This window comes from Solea senegalensis, linkage group LG11, assembly GCF_019176455.1.
Source record: "Solea senegalensis isolate Sse05_10M linkage group LG11, IFAPA_SoseM_1, whole genome shotgun sequence".
In the NCBI taxonomy this organism is placed as follows: domain Eukaryota; kingdom Metazoa; phylum Chordata; class Actinopteri; order Pleuronectiformes; family Soleidae; genus Solea; species Solea senegalensis.
Window position 1 is genome coordinate 17,038,068 of NC_058031.1, and position 16,456 is coordinate 17,054,523.

Here is a 16,456-nt window from a genome sequence, read left to right on the forward strand (position 1 = left end):
CAAATTATGTCACCTATGGTGCTGATGCCTGTGGATGTTACTCTGATGTCTGCGTTTATACAGCACGTCAAAAAATAAATACTAGAGGGTCCGAGTTTCTCTGTTCATAATTCATGTTGATTTTGTGGACGTTTCAAACCCAATCAAATTAAATCTGCAAAAAGCTTGTGTGTGGGTGGGTGGTACCCAGAATCTCTCCCTCATGTGTTATTCTGCATAATGAGCATGGTAGAGTCCTCAGGCTTGGTTCCCCCAACCACTGCCCCCCTGACAGACTGCTGCATTATTTATGAAGTGGGATGTTCACTTTAATGTGTGTCCATAAGTACATTTCCACTCGCACTGGCAGCAAAGTATCTGCTGCTGCTGCCTGCATGCCACGTCCGTTACAGTATTTCCCTGCTATTTATCGGCGCGCGGGCAGAGGAGCCACACAGATGCAGAGATAGAGCAGAGGGAGAGAAGGAGGGAAGCACACGTTTGCTGCAAATCCTCAGCCTTGATTCCACTACAGCAGAGGTACAGTATCAGCACTTCTCTCTGTTCTCTCTTGTCTCAGGTCGTTTGGAGTCGTGTGTACAATGATTGAGTGATTGACACAGATGTCTTCATCGGTGTGATTTCATGTGTTCATGTGAATGCTCAGTGTTATGTGTGCAGCCACACCATGCTGAGGAGGGGCTCGGAGCTGGTGAAGGGTGACAGAGAGGTCCTCCTGGATCTGGACTACGTGGGGGAAGCACCAACCACCGACAGCTACGGGAGTCTGCAGAACGGGGGCTTCATTCCACCAAGATATGTGAGGACTTGTTTTTTTGACTCTTTCCTCATAAAGCTGCAGTATGTTCTACATTTATATAAGGAATCACCTAAACTTGGAAAACAAGTAACACACTCACTCACACGCTCTACAAGGATGATTTATTGCATCAACATATTGTGGTTATATATATGATTTTGCTGCTTTGAAGGAATATAATCGAGTTTCTTTATTGTCCATAAAATGTCAGCATAAAATAATATGAAGAACTGTAAAACATACACATAAATACTTTGCATTTCACGGTGGCTCTTGGGTAGAAGAGATGCCTCTCAAGAGCCGTAGTGTAAAAAAGCCAGTGATCACTTTCTCATCTTGCTCATTACTTCAAAGAAGAGGCTTTCATGTGTGTATGCTGTGTGATGGCTCTGGATTTCATCATTAATTGAAAAAGGAAATGAACCATTCTTGTACAGAACATGCTGAAAACAGGAATAGAACCTGCGGCCTCCATTAAACAGATTTGCATAAAAACTAAGCTGTGGATGTTTTCAGTTTTCAGCCACAGCTGCTGCTGATGATGTGGACAATGACAATCCCATTCATCTCAACTGGAATACAAAAATTAATGAGCCAGTGCCACAGCCGGGGAATTACTTCAGAGATGGAAGAACTAAAATTGGTAGGCAGCATCAGCAGTTGGCAAATACCCAGCTCACTGATGGATGACTGAGTCACTTCTCCTTTTAATCTCTTGGCTCTTTATCGTTGATCTGGGTTCAGACTTTGTCCTGGTGTGGGAGGTTCGCTCACGCAGGAAGCGGCGAGGGAAGGGGAAGAGCGAGGTGCCCACTGAGGAAGAGGAGGTCGTGCCCATTGAGGAGAACAGCAGGTCTGAGCGAAGGAAGGCACAGTTAGCACAGTGGAGGGAGAAGTTTGTTCAGAATCTGGAGAGTGCTGGGTTGCTCATGGAAAAGGTACCAAAGGTCAACTATGATGATGAAAAGGATTTCTGTTGACTCAACTTAATCGACACCTCCTTCTTGCCTCTGTCTGTCTTTTCAGGAGGAAACAGCCAGTGAGAAGAGAACAATACATTTTCTAAAACTTAGTGCTCCATGGGATGTGATGGTGGGTTGTGCTGAAGAACTCTGTCTCAGAGCTCCATTGCAGGTATATAATATAAATGAACTTTTTCCACTCTGGTTTTCTGTCACTGACAGAATGATCTGTCCTCAGTGGTGAATATACATTTGATTTTAAAGGAATACTTCACAGATTTGCATTTAGCTTTGTATTACTAGAATAGGAGTAGTATTTTTGAAAAAATGTGCTTCCCAACCTCATTTTCCCCTGAGTTGAGAAATATCTTTATTCTTTTCTTTGTTACTTGTCAGTGATGCTTGGTCCTGTGAGCGTAACTGTTAGCAAAGATGGCGGACACTGTTTACATCCTGGGAATAGAGTGGGTCTAAAAAGTGCGGAATTAGCAAAAATACTACCCATATTCTAGTAATACAAAGCTAAATACAAATCGGTGAAGTATTGCTTTTAAGTGACGTTCTGGACTTAATCAGTAATCACGTGTCACGGAGCTAAATATGAGTTTTTAGATATAATGTGTAACATTTCTGTATTGAAATATCTCAAATTGATGAGACTAGTATCACATATTTTGTTGAACAGTGAACTCACATTTGGCAAAAATGTTTCCAATTCTCTTCAAATCAATAAAAATGTATATTCAAGTTATTGGACTTTTTCACTTTGGTCGCCGTTTAACGATGTCGTCCACTTTACCCACCTTTGCTTTAACCTCTGAGGCAAACCCCCTTCAGTTGTGTTGATAGATTTTCAGCGGCAGTGGTGGTGAAGACAAAGCTTCCCATGATGCCTCACTGCTTCTTGCTGTCATCAAACTAGGTCTTTTGTCATTGTTTTAATTGAAAGAGTCTTAACGGCAGAAATTATATTCTGTGCTTTTAGGGATTAGAACTTTTTAAAGTAAAGGTTGATGAAATGTTCTCAGTACTGAGTCAGTGTGTGTGTGTTTGGCTTCTAGGCACAGCCACATCTGGACTTGAACACATCTGCTCAGGTACTGAGTAGACTATGCATACCAAATGTAATGAGAGAGTCGGTGCCAAACAGGCCACTGGACTATTACACATGTGCCTTTCGCAAGTCGAAGATGAGCAGGTGAGTCCCTGCTGGACTGTGGTCAGTAATAGAATCAGCTCACGTCGTAGCATATAAGCATATAAGAGTATAATTGGTATTTACAGATTCCTTGGCTGTGATGACCACGAGAACTACTTCACTAATACACAGAGACACCGCGTTGTGAGTAACATGCCGTCTTTTACAGTGCACCGGTCGTCTTCAGTGCTAATTTAATCCAACAGACAATTTTCATTTCAGGTGTATGAGATTTTATCCAGGACGGTTTACGGCAAAAAGAAGAGGGCTGAAGTTGGTGTGGACAGACTGATAAATGAAGGGGCTTATACTGCAGCGTTCCCTCTGCACGAGGTCACATGACATTCATCTGCTCTGTAATCTGACGTCTGTTTCCCTCCCTTTTTTCATGTAGAATTTTGTATTTTTTTTTCAACAGGGCCCTTTTGAGCTTCCAAGGGATGAGATCAGTCCTGACAAACTTAATCAGAGGCAGGTTCTTTATCACTACTGGGCCCGCTGGTGCAAGTGGTACAAGTACCAGCCACTGGATCACATCAGGGAGTACTTTGGAGAGAAGATTGCACTCTACTTTGCCTGGCTGGGTAAATATGAACTCTCTATGAACTTTCTCATGAAGATATCGTTTGTTTTATTTTGAAATTGGGAGCCAATAAGAAAATTCTGTTAATACTGCACAGCATCTTAAAGCTATTATAAATGATACTGTATAACACAGTAGTCCAGGCTGTAACAAGCTTATTTAAGAATTTTGCTGTGACATTCTTTCAAACTGTGATTTTTTGCCCTTTTCTTTCCTTTGATCCATATGCAAGAAACAGCTTGCGACACTAAAATGATATCATGTGACGCCAACCTCTTTATCAAGGACACACCAGCATAAAACAGCAGTGCAGCCGTTCAATTGCTTATTCCCCTTCATCAAGTGAGAGCTGTGGCCTTAATGGAGCTATATGTCTCTGCAGGCTTCTACACAGCCTGGCTGCTGCCGGCCGCAGTGGTTGGAACCCTGGTCTTTGTTTCTGGAGTCATGTCCATGGGCACCAACACACCAGCGTGAGTCCACATGGAAACATACCACATTTAGGAGTACATGAACAATACATATTTTGAACACAGTTAAATAAGTATAGGGTGTTATTTAGCTGATGTATCAGCGGCAGTTATGGCTCTGTCAGCTGAGGGCGGTTGAGTCATATCTTCCCTGGGTCAAGTGATCTTTGCTGGAGAACATTTTCCAGGTCGGTCCCTCCTTGTTCCTTGTCACCTCTCTCTTCATTAAGAGAGCATAAAATGCTCTTGAATGTCTTTAATCTGCAGAACAAAGTTATTACATGATAAAGCAACTGTTGTACGTTAGCAGTGTCCTCTGAAGCAAAAACAGTAACAGTGAATCATAGCAAATATCTAGACATCAACTCATATTTAGCTCTCAGAGCAAGATTATAATATATAGTTAGTTATAGTTTGTTATACTGTGTATATATAGTTTGTTATACTGTATGCTGTGATGTTGCTTGAGCTGACTGCCTCTTCCTCCTTTACGATTATTATTTTTATACTATAAAGCAAAAATCACAACAAGTCAATGACTGTTGATGTCCAGTATGTAAAAATGAGTGACAGCTAATGCAACAGTCGACTCCTCCTTTCACCCCTCCCTTTCCCTTGTGCATCAGGGAACTGGTCTACAGTGGCCTTCACATACCAAAAAGGATGTAGTTCTTCTTCATTCTTCATTCAGTCAACTTGCTGCTTCATAACTTGAAACGCTCACTCTGGCTCCACACAGCAAGGCACTTACGTACCTATAAAAAGCTAATTGTAAAGCTTAAGTAAGCATACATGTAGAATAGTAGATCCAGTTTCTGCCAATAAATCCGCCTAAATAGACAGTGGACCTTTAATCCCCATAAAAGTTGTCTTAGATAAACTGATCGTAGTTTAGCAGGTGAGTTTTGTCAAATCTGGCACCATTATGTAATGTTCATTTTAAGCCATTGCAAATGTAAACTCCATTAACATAACATCCAACAAGCATATCTTTAGATAGTATGCGTTACTTGCAGCACTGTGGATCACTTCTCTCTTTTCAAGTGTGCGTCTAATATTTTTGTCTTACCATCTGTTTTTTTTTTTGTTATCAGTCTCTTTCTTTGGTACCCTGTTGTTGTTTTTTTCTCATTCCATTATGGAGAAACAAGGAGGGTTCAAGAGAGTGAAAGGAAGACGAGTCTGCACAAGTCTCAGATTCATGGGTTTCATTAGTTCACACCACAGATTAGCGGTGAGTGGATGGAGAGCAGTCTCCATCAATAATAAACTGCAGCCATTTTATGTGATAATGCACTATTAGTGCACACTTATCTCCCCATTACTAAAGTTAAGATAATAAACATTTCTTAGTGAATCCAGGCTTTATTTATGCACCATATACGATATTGTGTAAAGTCAAGGTTTCAGTAACTCATTAAGTAGCTTGAAGACATTTTTATTGGAATTGTCTGCAGGGGCTGAATATTAGAATGGAAATGTCCTTGAATTAAGACATTTTCTAGAAACTGCTCCTTTTAGCCTCCTAGTCAACCAGTTTTCTCTCATTCTCTGGAACATACATAATGTACATGAGCTGTAATCCCTGCCAGGAAGCTAGACGCGTAATTACAACACCTCTATGCTATCTTCACTCATCCTTGATTTAATATACCCAGGATGTGTGTGAGCACAGAATACATTAATGTAGCTGTTATTCACTCAGTGCCACAGCTTTCACGTCAATTGCTCTGAATGGATGTTAATAATATCTCTGTTTCTATCAAACCAGTTGCTCCATGACTCTGACAATTCTGAAACGCTGGCCTGTGTTGTAATCTGTAATAACACGATTATAATCTGTGTCCATGTGTCTTCATCAGTCAGGAGATCTGTACCAGCGGAGCCAGTTATTTGATGTGTCCTCTCTGTAACACATGCAAGGCCTGGAACATGTCTGAGATCTGCACTATGGCCAAGGTGAAGAACTCTCATATTACAAACAAGTATTTACAATCATAATTCAGAATATGAATAAGAGGTGAGGTTTGGCTCGACTGCAACTTTCTGCATTGCAGCTGGGCTACTTATTTGACCACCCAGGTACAGTCCTGTTCAGTGTCTTCATGTCCTTCTGGGCTGTAACCTTTCTGGAGTACTGGAAAAGAAAGGTGTCCACCCTGGCCCATCACTGGGACTGCATGGACTTCCATGAAGAAGAGGTCTCACTATCCTTCTTTACTTGCTTTAGAGTATGGCTGCAAACACATTATGGTTCTTATTATGTCATGATTATTTCTGGAGATCCCAGGTCAACAGTAGTTTGTTCACACATGGAAGTTTAACAAACTAATACAAAATAATGTTAGCTTTGTATTTTTTCACATCAACACAAGGATAAAGTAACTGACATTATGTCGTCAGCCTGGAGGACAAAATAGAGTGTTAAGTCAAGGCTAGCATATACTTTATAAACTCAAACGTATACTTAAAAAGGTAACAGTATAACAGCTTTGAAGACAAACAACAAACCAAGCTAATCTTGACATAGGATTAGTTATTTTCAAATATTTTTTATATTCATATCACAGTACAACAAAGTACCTTACTCATCCCACCTCTGGAGAGAAATACTGTCTGTCCTGGACTTCTCTCAGAAACCCCGTGAAGAGTGAACCCTGAAGTCATCTGTGTGTTTCCTTCAGGAACGTCCTCGGCCAGAGTTTGCAGCAATGGCTCCAACTATGGAGGAAAATCCGGTGACTGGGGTTAAAGAGCCCTACTTTCCAGAAAAGACCAGACTGTCCCGCATGTTCACTGGCTCCATGGTCATCATCATGATGGTGAGACTCTGTCTGAAATGTTTTAAAGACAGTTCCTGAGCTGTGTTTGACCTTCAGTTCACTAACATTACTGCATATGTATATTTGGGGAAGAAAGACATTTCTCTGAGGGCCTTTCTGAAGACTTAGTGGGAATCAATCACATTTTTTAAATCCATTGCAAGGGACTGTTTTCCTGCTGAGAGAACAAACTGTGCCTTTAATTACACCATGAAAATGATACAATATATCTACTCAAAGCAAAGTTTTCCTTGATTAGAAACTGTGAAACCACTGGCATGCTGTGGGTTGGAGTTGAAAACATGATCTTATCAGAGTTTCTCTTTGGCAAATTCATTTGTTGCAGTATTTTGAAGCTGCACTTGTGGGAATCACCTCACATAATAGTGAGAATAAAAACATATATGGAACAATCAAAGGCGAGCAACTTCCGAAGCTCGCGGAGAACAGAATTCACAGAGTCGTCCTTTGCTGTAACTATTATCCTCGCGTCTTTCCTCTCAGCTGTCTGTGGTGATGATCTTCCTGGTGACGGTGGTCATGTGCCGCGGTATCATCAGCGTGATGATGTTTCATACTGGCAGCCCTGTCCTGCGTACAGAGGTACGTATATCAGAGCTGCACAGGGTGTCTTCAGTCAATGTATGCATTTGATTTATTGTATAGTTATTGTTGTATTTTCAGCTGAACATTTAGACTCCAGGCTACTCCCGTTTTGCGTGTCAGCAAAACTAACTTCTCTGAGTTTGTGCGCATTAATGCATGTGTGTTGTCGTCATCAGGCAGGCACCATAGCCAACATCTCCAGCAGCATTGTGAATCTGGGCCTCATTCTGTTGATGGGACGGGTTTACACTGCTTTAGCTGAGCAGCTCACTAAATGGGGTAAGAGACATAACTGCTCTGCAAACACCTCACACCTCTGCATCCATATCTAGACCAGAGAATGAGCAGATCATGTTTAAGTGTGGATTCATCTTCTGGTCTTTCACTGTGGGAAAATACAACAGTTTTGAGCACATTTATCCACACATCAGAGCGACATGCTGTACGACAGGCAGCGTAATGAATGTGGCAAGGTAGTCACAACAAATGTGGTCACATGATCACACAGATATTAAAGCAGATAAAAAGGTTAACTTAGTTTTGAGGTAAGAGAGAGAAAACAAAGGCAAGGGGTCACATACAACGCAATTTGATCTCAAGTGGGCCGGACCAGTAAAATAATAGCATAATAACCTATAAACAACAGGATCTCCAAATGTTTCCCTTTGTTTTACATTGAATGGATTTTTATGAACAACCTGAAATGTATTGAGCAAAATAAGTGCAATGTCAACAATATTATACCTAAGTTTACCATTTACACAACGTACAGATCACAGTGGATCTGCAGGTATCTGAAAAAAATATAGCATTTCACATTACGTTTGGACTGTAATCATGATGTGAAATTTTAAGTAATTCATCCTGCGGGCCGGATTGGACCCTCAGGTGGGCCAGATGTGGCCCGCGGGCTGTATTTTTGACACCCCTGGTGTAAAGTGCGTAACACTGTGTGTCCTTGTTTTCTTTGCGGCAGAGATGCACAGAACTCAAACCCAGTATGACAACGCCTTCATCTTCAAGGTGTTCATCTTCCAGTTTGTCAACTTCTACTCTTCTCCGTTCTATGTGGCTTTCTTTAAAGGAAGGTGAGACATGAGTGAGCAGAGACACACACACATGGGTAAGAAAATGTCCCCGATAGGAGATGAAATGGTCTCATGTTTTCTTGTGCACAGGTTTGTGGGTTATCCCACCAACTATGGGACCTTGTTTGGAATGAGAAATGAAGATGTGAGTACTCTTGATTAATAAATGAAGATTGTATGTTGGTTGTTATCCAATCGTTGAACACATATAAATATGCTCCACCAGTTATCCTTTTCTTATCTTTGTGTGTTCATATTGCAGTGTGGTCCTGGGGGGTGTCTCATTGAATTGGCTGAACAGCTTTTCATTATTATGGTGGGAAAGCAGCTCATCAACAACATCCAGGAGTTCATTATCCCGTATGTTCATATTTCACTGATTGTGGACTTTCTGATAGATCCAACGAATGTTCACTATTCTACTGAAAATAATGGGTTTTCTATTTCCAAGTATGTGGGACATTTAGTCATTAGCATTACTGCTCTTTGATGTATAATGTACCTGTATGACATTATCAGGGTTTTTGTTGTTGTTGTTGTTGTTGTTGTTGTTGCTGTTGCATTAGACTGCTCAACATCCTGATTGCGGTTGTGATTCTGTGGTGCAGCAACGCTCACCCTGGTAGCTCTGCAGCATTGGCACAGTGTGTGTGTGTGTGTGTGTCCAGACAATAGAGCAGAATCAGGTTACAGAGTGCTGTAGTAAACAAAACTTGTAGCAGATTTTCAGACAGATATTGTCACTCAAGTTTTTGACCACTAGTGGCGATACGATAGTGACTCCTTGTGTTTTTGTTATTTTTGCTATTTTGTATCAGTATATTGTGTGTTGTATGTTGTATTAATGCAGATCTTTTTACTGGTCCCAAAATAGAAGCTGTTAGACAGATTAAATGCTTGATAGGAGCTAAGTGCTGAGGTTTGTTTTCTTCTGCACTGATGCTGCATCCAGATTTAGGGCCATAACTCCTTTGATGAGCACAGCCCAAAGGATTTACACTCCTGTCTTAACACTGGCTTTATGTGAACTCAACAATGAAGCAGGACTTCATTCAGGTGGTGATATCTTCCGCTCTGGATTTTCACACTTATTCCACTTGTGCTAAAACCTGAGTGGTTATCTACCTTTGTGTCAAACCAGTTTGAACAATAATTGTCTTAACTTTGGCAGTCTGGGGTTTTAGTATGTTTCATTCTCTCAGTATAAATCACACTTTTGGTAGAGCTAAGTAAGGAACAGCTAAGACAGCAGGTACAAAGTCACAATCACAATGTTACTGTAAATAAATCCAGCTTTGAAGAAATCAAAAATCCATGCTAAGGAGAAATCATCAATGCCAATTAAATGTATAGGGCTTTTCTAGTCTTGATGACCAATCAAATGGCTTTAAACTACAGTTAAACTATATTCAGGAGCAGGAGCAACTTGGGGTTAATTGTCTTGGAATCTATCGAACACTTGAAAATTCAGATGTGTTGTTTTATCAATTAACCTTACCCATGAGTTCTCTTAGTTGACTATAAAATATCCTCTATTTTCATGTGTATTTTACATCATGTCTATTTTTCTGCTCTGTCAGTAAAATTAAGGCCTGGCGCCAGAAAAGAACTTTGGCTAAGGTGCTGGGAAGTAAGAAATCCCGTGAGCCTCAGCGCTGGGAGGAAGACTACCAGCTGGTGGAGTGTGAAGGCCTCTTTGAAGAGTATCTAGAAATGGGTGAGAGTCCGGAACGTCAAGTTTAAACTACCCATAGCGTATAATGCACAAATTAAAATACCCTTGTGTTGCAGTGCTCCAGTTTGGGTTCATCACCATCTTCGTGGCTGCTTTCCCGCTCGCTCCACTCTTCGCCCTCCTCAACAACTGGGTGGAAATCCGTCTGGATTCGCACAAGTTTGTGTGCGAGTATCGGAGGCCCGTGGCTGAGCGAGCACAGAACATCGGAGTGTGGTTCAACATACTGGAGGCTCTGTCACACTTGTCTGTCATTGCCAATGTGAGACGACTGACAACATCTTCACGAGACATCAACCTGCACCAAAGCACATCAGTGACCACATTAAGAGTCTTTAACTTTTTTTCCTCCTCCAGGCCTTTCTAATTGCCTTCACGTCCGAGTTTTTACCTCGCTTACTCTACCAGTACAAGTTTGACAGTGATCTCAATGGATACGTCAATTTCTCCTTGTCTTATGCCCCACTCAACTACACTAAGTACTCAATGTGCAGGTATGTTTGATTGTGTCAGTACATCCATGTGAAAGTGAAGAAACATGCACTGGGTTAAAATTCATGTCAAAATTTCAGTTTCTCAAGTGACTTTAGATCACAGATGTGACCAACAGAGGGTAGTGTTGCAACTGATATTTGTTCTGCTGCATTTCACACACACACACACTCATGCCAGCCATTACACATTATGTTCCATATTAAGTTGTTTGCCTTTTTCCAGATATAAAGCATACAGAGACAACAATGGAAACTACACGCTGTTCTACTGGGAGCTGCTGGCTGTCAGACTTGGTTTTATCATTGCTTTTGAGGTATGAGAAGCTGCTTTGTTTCTCCCTTTCTAAATCTAAATCTTATCCTTTTTTTCTTTACTTTATACTTTATACTTTTGTTTTGTATTTTTCCTTTTTCAGTTATTTTGACACAATTTGTTAATTGATCTTCATAAGTTATACATCTTTACCTTTCAGCCACGGTGTCCATCCATCCCTCTTTCAGTATATATACTGTATGTTTTACCTTTTCCATAACAATTCTTTTCTATAACAGCTTCTCTGACTTTTTTAGATTATTTATTTCTGTTTTTGTTTTCCTCTCCACTGTTTTTTCTTCTGCCTTTCTACTGTCTTCTTCATCTTTCAAAATTCAATAAATGTCTTACCCATTTTTCTGAAATGTTTGGAATCCAGCAGTCACTATTTTTCATGCATGAATTTCTCTCAGTGAGACTTAGGTAGGATAGGCATCCCTGTGCTATTCTCACCACATAGTGAAGGTTTTAATTTAAGACATTTATTAATTAAATGAAGCAATTTTTTTGACCTCTTTTAATTCAACAGTTTATTTACATTTTAATCTCTAGATATTGTGACTTATTGCAGTTTTCCTGGTCTGATGTGGGCGTCTCACGTCTTAGAGTCTCTGTGTCTCTTTTCCTGCAGCACATGGTTTTCTTTGTGCTGCGAGCCATCGACTGGATCGTACCTGATGTCCCCGAGTCCCTCGAGCTGAAGATGAAGAGGGAGCGCTACCTTGCCAAGCAAGCTCTGGCTGAGAACCAGGAGGCACTGTTGGTGAGTGGAAAACGAAGGGCTGCCGCTGCCTCTGCAGGCACATCTAGCCCAGGTCAGTAGAACATGGGACACACACACACACACACACACAGGATGCCATGCGACACGCATGAGGTGATGAATCCCCAACTCCATGTGTCTGTAATTTAACATTCGTAAAAAGGATCAGCCTGAACTAAGATATGAGATAGTGAATTGGTCTTCTGCATTTAACCCATCCTTATTACACACAGTGGTGAACACACACATGCCGGGCACAGCGACCTAACAGTTACGAGCCCGATTCCTTTCCTCTTGGCCATGGGCTGCCCAGATATTAACGAAGATATTAATAAGGTATGATAAACTAAGAATAAATAAGAAAAAAAAACAATAAAATATTTACCTTTGTGTCAAATATATACGAACTGAATAAAAAGTACCAGTATACAGTGTATAAACAGTATTAGATAAAGTAACTGCACGTAAACAAGTGAACTGTGTTTAACCTAATATGTACTTGTATGTAAATAAAATGAGGTTTTTTGCAATGAGACATAATTGACAGTTAAAGTGAAATGTGCAACTACATTGGTACCGAAGGTAAATGCAAATGCAGCACAATTATAAACAAAAGTACAGTGGACATGTATGTTGCACAGGGATATTTGTGCTGAGTGGTTCGGGCACAGCAGTTAATTACAGTCATTGTCTATTGACTCAGAGCGTCTGACACAGCGAGGGTGGGGTTCCCCACGGGCAGGAATGACTTCCTGTGACGCTCTGTGGTGCATCTCAGTGGGATCAGTCTGTGACTGACATTACGTCTGTGTTTGACCAGGACATTATGGAAAAGACGGGAGATGCTGTATTCTGATGTACACGTTTGAAATATCTCCTGTCACCAAAAATGCAACGGCAAACAGATATTGTCCATGCTGCTCAAAGCATGGTTTGAAAAACTCGACTACACAGTTCCTTTGTTACACAGGATAATCCACTCACTCACTCACTCTTATTTACAGTTTCTACTCATTTCGGTATCAGAATAATTCGGCACCCAGTAAAGTGTGTTTCTCACACAGGTGATCAATAAACCGCTGCAACAGCAGAGTTCACAGGTCACACGCTGCGTTAAAGCATTCAGCGTCTCTGTTGATTCTCATAAATAAATTCCACATTTTAAAAGGTGTTTAAAAGCTCACCCACCTATCAACACCCCCACAGAGCATTTGCAAAGCACCTGCGGCTCAGCCAGCTGCCATAAACCTGCTGCACTGCTCATAACACGATCATTAAATATTCTATGTGTGGGATCTGAGCCAAATATATCGTCATTTTAATTTGATTCTAGCCATCGACTGATGGCTGATGTCCGGTGTTATTTCCTCTGTAAATAAAATTGTTAATGGGGAACAGAAAATATTTCCTTGGGGGGGGAAAGAAAGCAGGATGTAAACAGGAAGTAAACAGTAGAGGTTTAAATACAGCCTCCGTCAAATCTCAGAGGTTTACTCACTGTTATAGTAACAATATTACAGGAGACAACTGTGCATCTCATCGCTCTCTGTCTGTGTGTGTGTGTCCCTGTGCGCTGACTCATGCTGTTGTCATGTGTCTCATGTAGTCAGTGTTGCTGGTGGAGGAAAGGTGAGTATGAACAACTGCACACATGGAAGTGAGTGGAATTGGAGGTCATTATATCGTCTTTAAGGTCAAGTCTGTAACATTTAGGAGGATTTATTGGTTAAATTAAATTTAACACTTAGCTTAAAATTCAATTAATTTGTTTTTCTTTAGTCTTACAAAGCCCACCATAGTGGTTTGCAGTGTTTTTTTTGTTTGCCGATTCTGACCATGGGCAGGCCTTAGGAAGCTGCATGCCGATTGGCGACTGAGTTTTGGAGCGGCAGCTCAATGGACCCGCGCTTGGAGTCGCTGTCCATCTGGAACTCTTTCCCCAAGTTTTCCACACTGACGGACAGCGACTCCAAGCCTGTGACTACTTCCGGTCCATTGAGCCAAAGAACGAGTGTATTATCAAACAATAAAATAAAATATTTTTGAATGATTAATTCAATATTTTACAAACTGAGCAGAAAAAAACACGAGCTGCTACCCTCCATTGTTGTCTGTTGTGTTGTTACACCAGTGCAGCATCAGTATTCGTATCTCACTGACAAGGCCATCAGGCACACATACCAAGTAAAGGTGCTGTCTTCAGAAACAAAAGCCTGACCGAGGGCTTTACTCATCACCATTAGATGTCACTAATTCTTACACACTGGACCTTTTAAAGCCTTATCTAGTTAATCAGTTGTTAGACAGAGAATATTCTTCTACACCAGTTACACTGGTTATGTTTTTCATATTTTTCATTTTTAGTAAGAGGCCAACATTTTAAGGAATGTACTACTTGCTATATCTGTGAGGATTATCAGTCATCCAGGTCAGAGTCATCTTCAGGAGTTACCCGTTTCAACCGGACTCGCTCGAGTTAAGTTGTTTCAGCTTACGTCAAGCAAGTCCAGTTGCCTACAGGTAACTCCTGAAGAATATTGCTCACTGTCTGATGAAAACTTTCTTCAGTGTCTGCTGGTTGTCTGGCAGGATTATGTTGCACTCATAATCCTTACAAATAACACAATTTAAGAAGTTGTGTTAATTGTATTCAACAAACTAGATAAAGGTTGTTGTTGTGCGTTTGGACAGAACCAGGCCAGTGGATTCTCCTTGTCTTCAGTTTTTATGCTGATTAGACTAAGATTAGACAGAACCCATGGTGACTCCAGCTTTATACTGTATATAACACACAGGTTGACAATGAGTCATCAACTCTAATCTCAACAAACAACATGTCATAAAACACTGTTACTGAAATAATGTTTTTTTTTACTGCCCGTGTCACTTTTATGACCAGTATATAGTGTCATAGTATTAGGGTTGCAGGCTGTATTTCAGTAGCATGTTGGAGCAAAGACAGTACCGTCAGCTTTTTTCACTCTCATACCTCGTACAGTCGTCGGTCTGACGGAAGTCTCTCCTCTCTTTCCCCATTCCTTCCATGTCCAAACTCAACTGCACTGCCTCCCCCGAAGCAAGCGACGCGTCCTCTGGAAACATGAGTTAGATCTGCATCATGGAAAAGGAGTGAAGATGGTAAAAGACTCTGCATCTGGGATAATGGGTGAACTTTTCACCTGAGCAGAATATGGGTTTTGCACTGGGATTATATCTCACTTTACTAATGCACAGCACAGCACAGCACATTATGATAAACAGGTTTGTGATGGAGGCTGTTGAACTTGCCTAAAACTCTGTTTACACACCTTATTGTTCGGAGAATACGTTTTACAAAAATTTCAATCTATGGCTTATTGTATATTCATTTACAATCAATGCCCAATCGAAAAAAGGAACTCAGGATTATTTTATCAACACTCACTCCTGATGACAGCAGCGGGGCAACAGCCTGACAACAAATCTGATAAATGTATTTATTTTTTTCCAGCATTGTCAAGGTAAAATATTGGAATAAGTCCACTGACTCTATTATTTGCTTTGACATCACTTATCATATGGATAATACATCAATATATCATATGTATAAGCTTATATGCACAGTGTATATTGATAAAATGTTTAGATGAAATGCAACATTCTCTAAAGTAAGTTACTATATCTACCATGATGATGCCACATCCATGTCAGCCGTTTGTTGCGTTCAAGTGTTTGGTTAAGTCAGATTTTATTTAAAGCATTATATTAAAGTCACAAATTATGTTATAGAAATGTTATACGATTTTTGCCAACTTTAAAGGGGGAAGTATAGCAGAGGCTGAGGCCTCCTGACTGATAGTGTGGGTCACGCTCCATTCACGTTTCCCATAATGCAGTGTGATAGCAATTGTGGAGGTGTTACTAGGGTATCTGGCATCCCAGGAGTACAGTTTGTATTTATATTTTTGCATGAAATCTTTCTCTGCGATCAAATCATCAACACAACAGAGCAGCACCTGTGTTAGAGAATGTCTGCGTCTTGGTCATCGTGGAGAAAAATATGCACATTATACTGTACATACTGTACATACATTAAACTATTTATTTTGGGTGAATTTGTTAACAAAGTGTTTTTAATACTTTACTGAGATGATGATGATAAGATAAACATACAGTATTATTGTATAATAACATTATTCAGGGAATTGGAAGGATATTATCTGAAATGGGAACTTAGAAAAGGGGGAAATCTGTCTATACTATAGTTGCAGTGACTGCTCTCATGTGATGTTATTGTCCTGTGGATTGGACTCTTGTCTGCGTGGTGAACGCTCATGTCTTTTAAGCTCTTCGCCTCCTGTTAGTAGCACAGTCTCCATTGTTCACAGAGACAACACCAAACAACAGGCTGACGAGTACTCAGCATAACGGGTAAATTGACAAGCTTCGTGAGGTCAGTGGAGCCTTTAAAGTGTGTGTTTTCCTTCTCTGATCACCGTAGACTTAGGGTCAAAGTGCACCTTTGTTTTACAGCACACATTTTTGTGATTGTGAGGTGACAGTCCTGTTGTTGTTATCGAGGTTACCTGTTGCTGTGACTGTGAGATTAAAAATATGCAACAATCTACACCTACATCTGCAGTG

General features: G+C 40.6%; 1 protein-coding gene across 3 annotated transcripts; it reads left to right on the top strand.

Moving 5' to 3' along the window:
• ano11 (anoctamin 11) lies at positions 1-15,929 on the top strand. Of its 3 annotated transcripts, none has more exons than XM_044038602.1 (24): positions 1-519; positions 647-799; positions 1,316-1,442; positions 1,544-1,737; positions 1,826-1,933; positions 2,823-2,959; positions 3,046-3,103; positions 3,182-3,292; positions 3,378-3,543; positions 3,925-4,015; positions 5,875-5,971; positions 6,070-6,213; positions 6,697-6,834; positions 7,339-7,437; positions 7,617-7,719; positions 8,417-8,528; positions 8,619-8,673; positions 8,791-8,888; positions 10,109-10,245; positions 10,320-10,525; positions 10,621-10,757; positions 10,981-11,071; positions 11,702-11,885; positions 12,067-13,864. In XM_044038602.1, the coding sequence occupies exons 2-24, from the start codon at positions 668-670 to the stop codon at positions 12,099-12,101; spliced, it is 2,760 nt and encodes a 919-aa protein (XP_043894537.1). In that variant the 5' UTR covers positions 1-519; positions 647-667; the 3' UTR covers positions 12,102-13,864. The 3 variants fall into 3 exon arrangements, with proteins under 3 accessions (XP_043894537.1, XP_043894539.1, XP_043894538.1); XM_044038604.1 differs by lacking the exon at positions 12,067-13,864 and adding an exon at positions 14,911-15,929 and having other exon boundaries at positions 3-519; positions 11,702-11,833; XM_044038603.1 differs by lacking the exon at positions 1-519 and having other exon boundaries at positions 583-799.
• The last annotated feature ends 527 nt before the right edge of the window (positions 15,930-16,456 follow it).

Bases quoted from the DNA above. Each gene is read 5' to 3' on its own strand.
- ano11 (XM_044038602.1), top strand. From the start codon at position 668: ATGCTGAGGAGGGGCTCGGAGCTGGTGAAGGGTGACAGAGAGGTCCTC. The intron at 8,674-8,790 runs GTGAGTACTCTT...TTCATATTGCAG, and splicing joins TTGGAATGAGAAATGAAGAT to TGTGGTCCTGGGGGGTGTCT. The intron at 8,889-10,108 runs GTATGTTCATAT...CTGCTCTGTCAG, and splicing joins ATCCAGGAGTTCATTATCCC to TAAAATTAAGGCCTGGCGCC.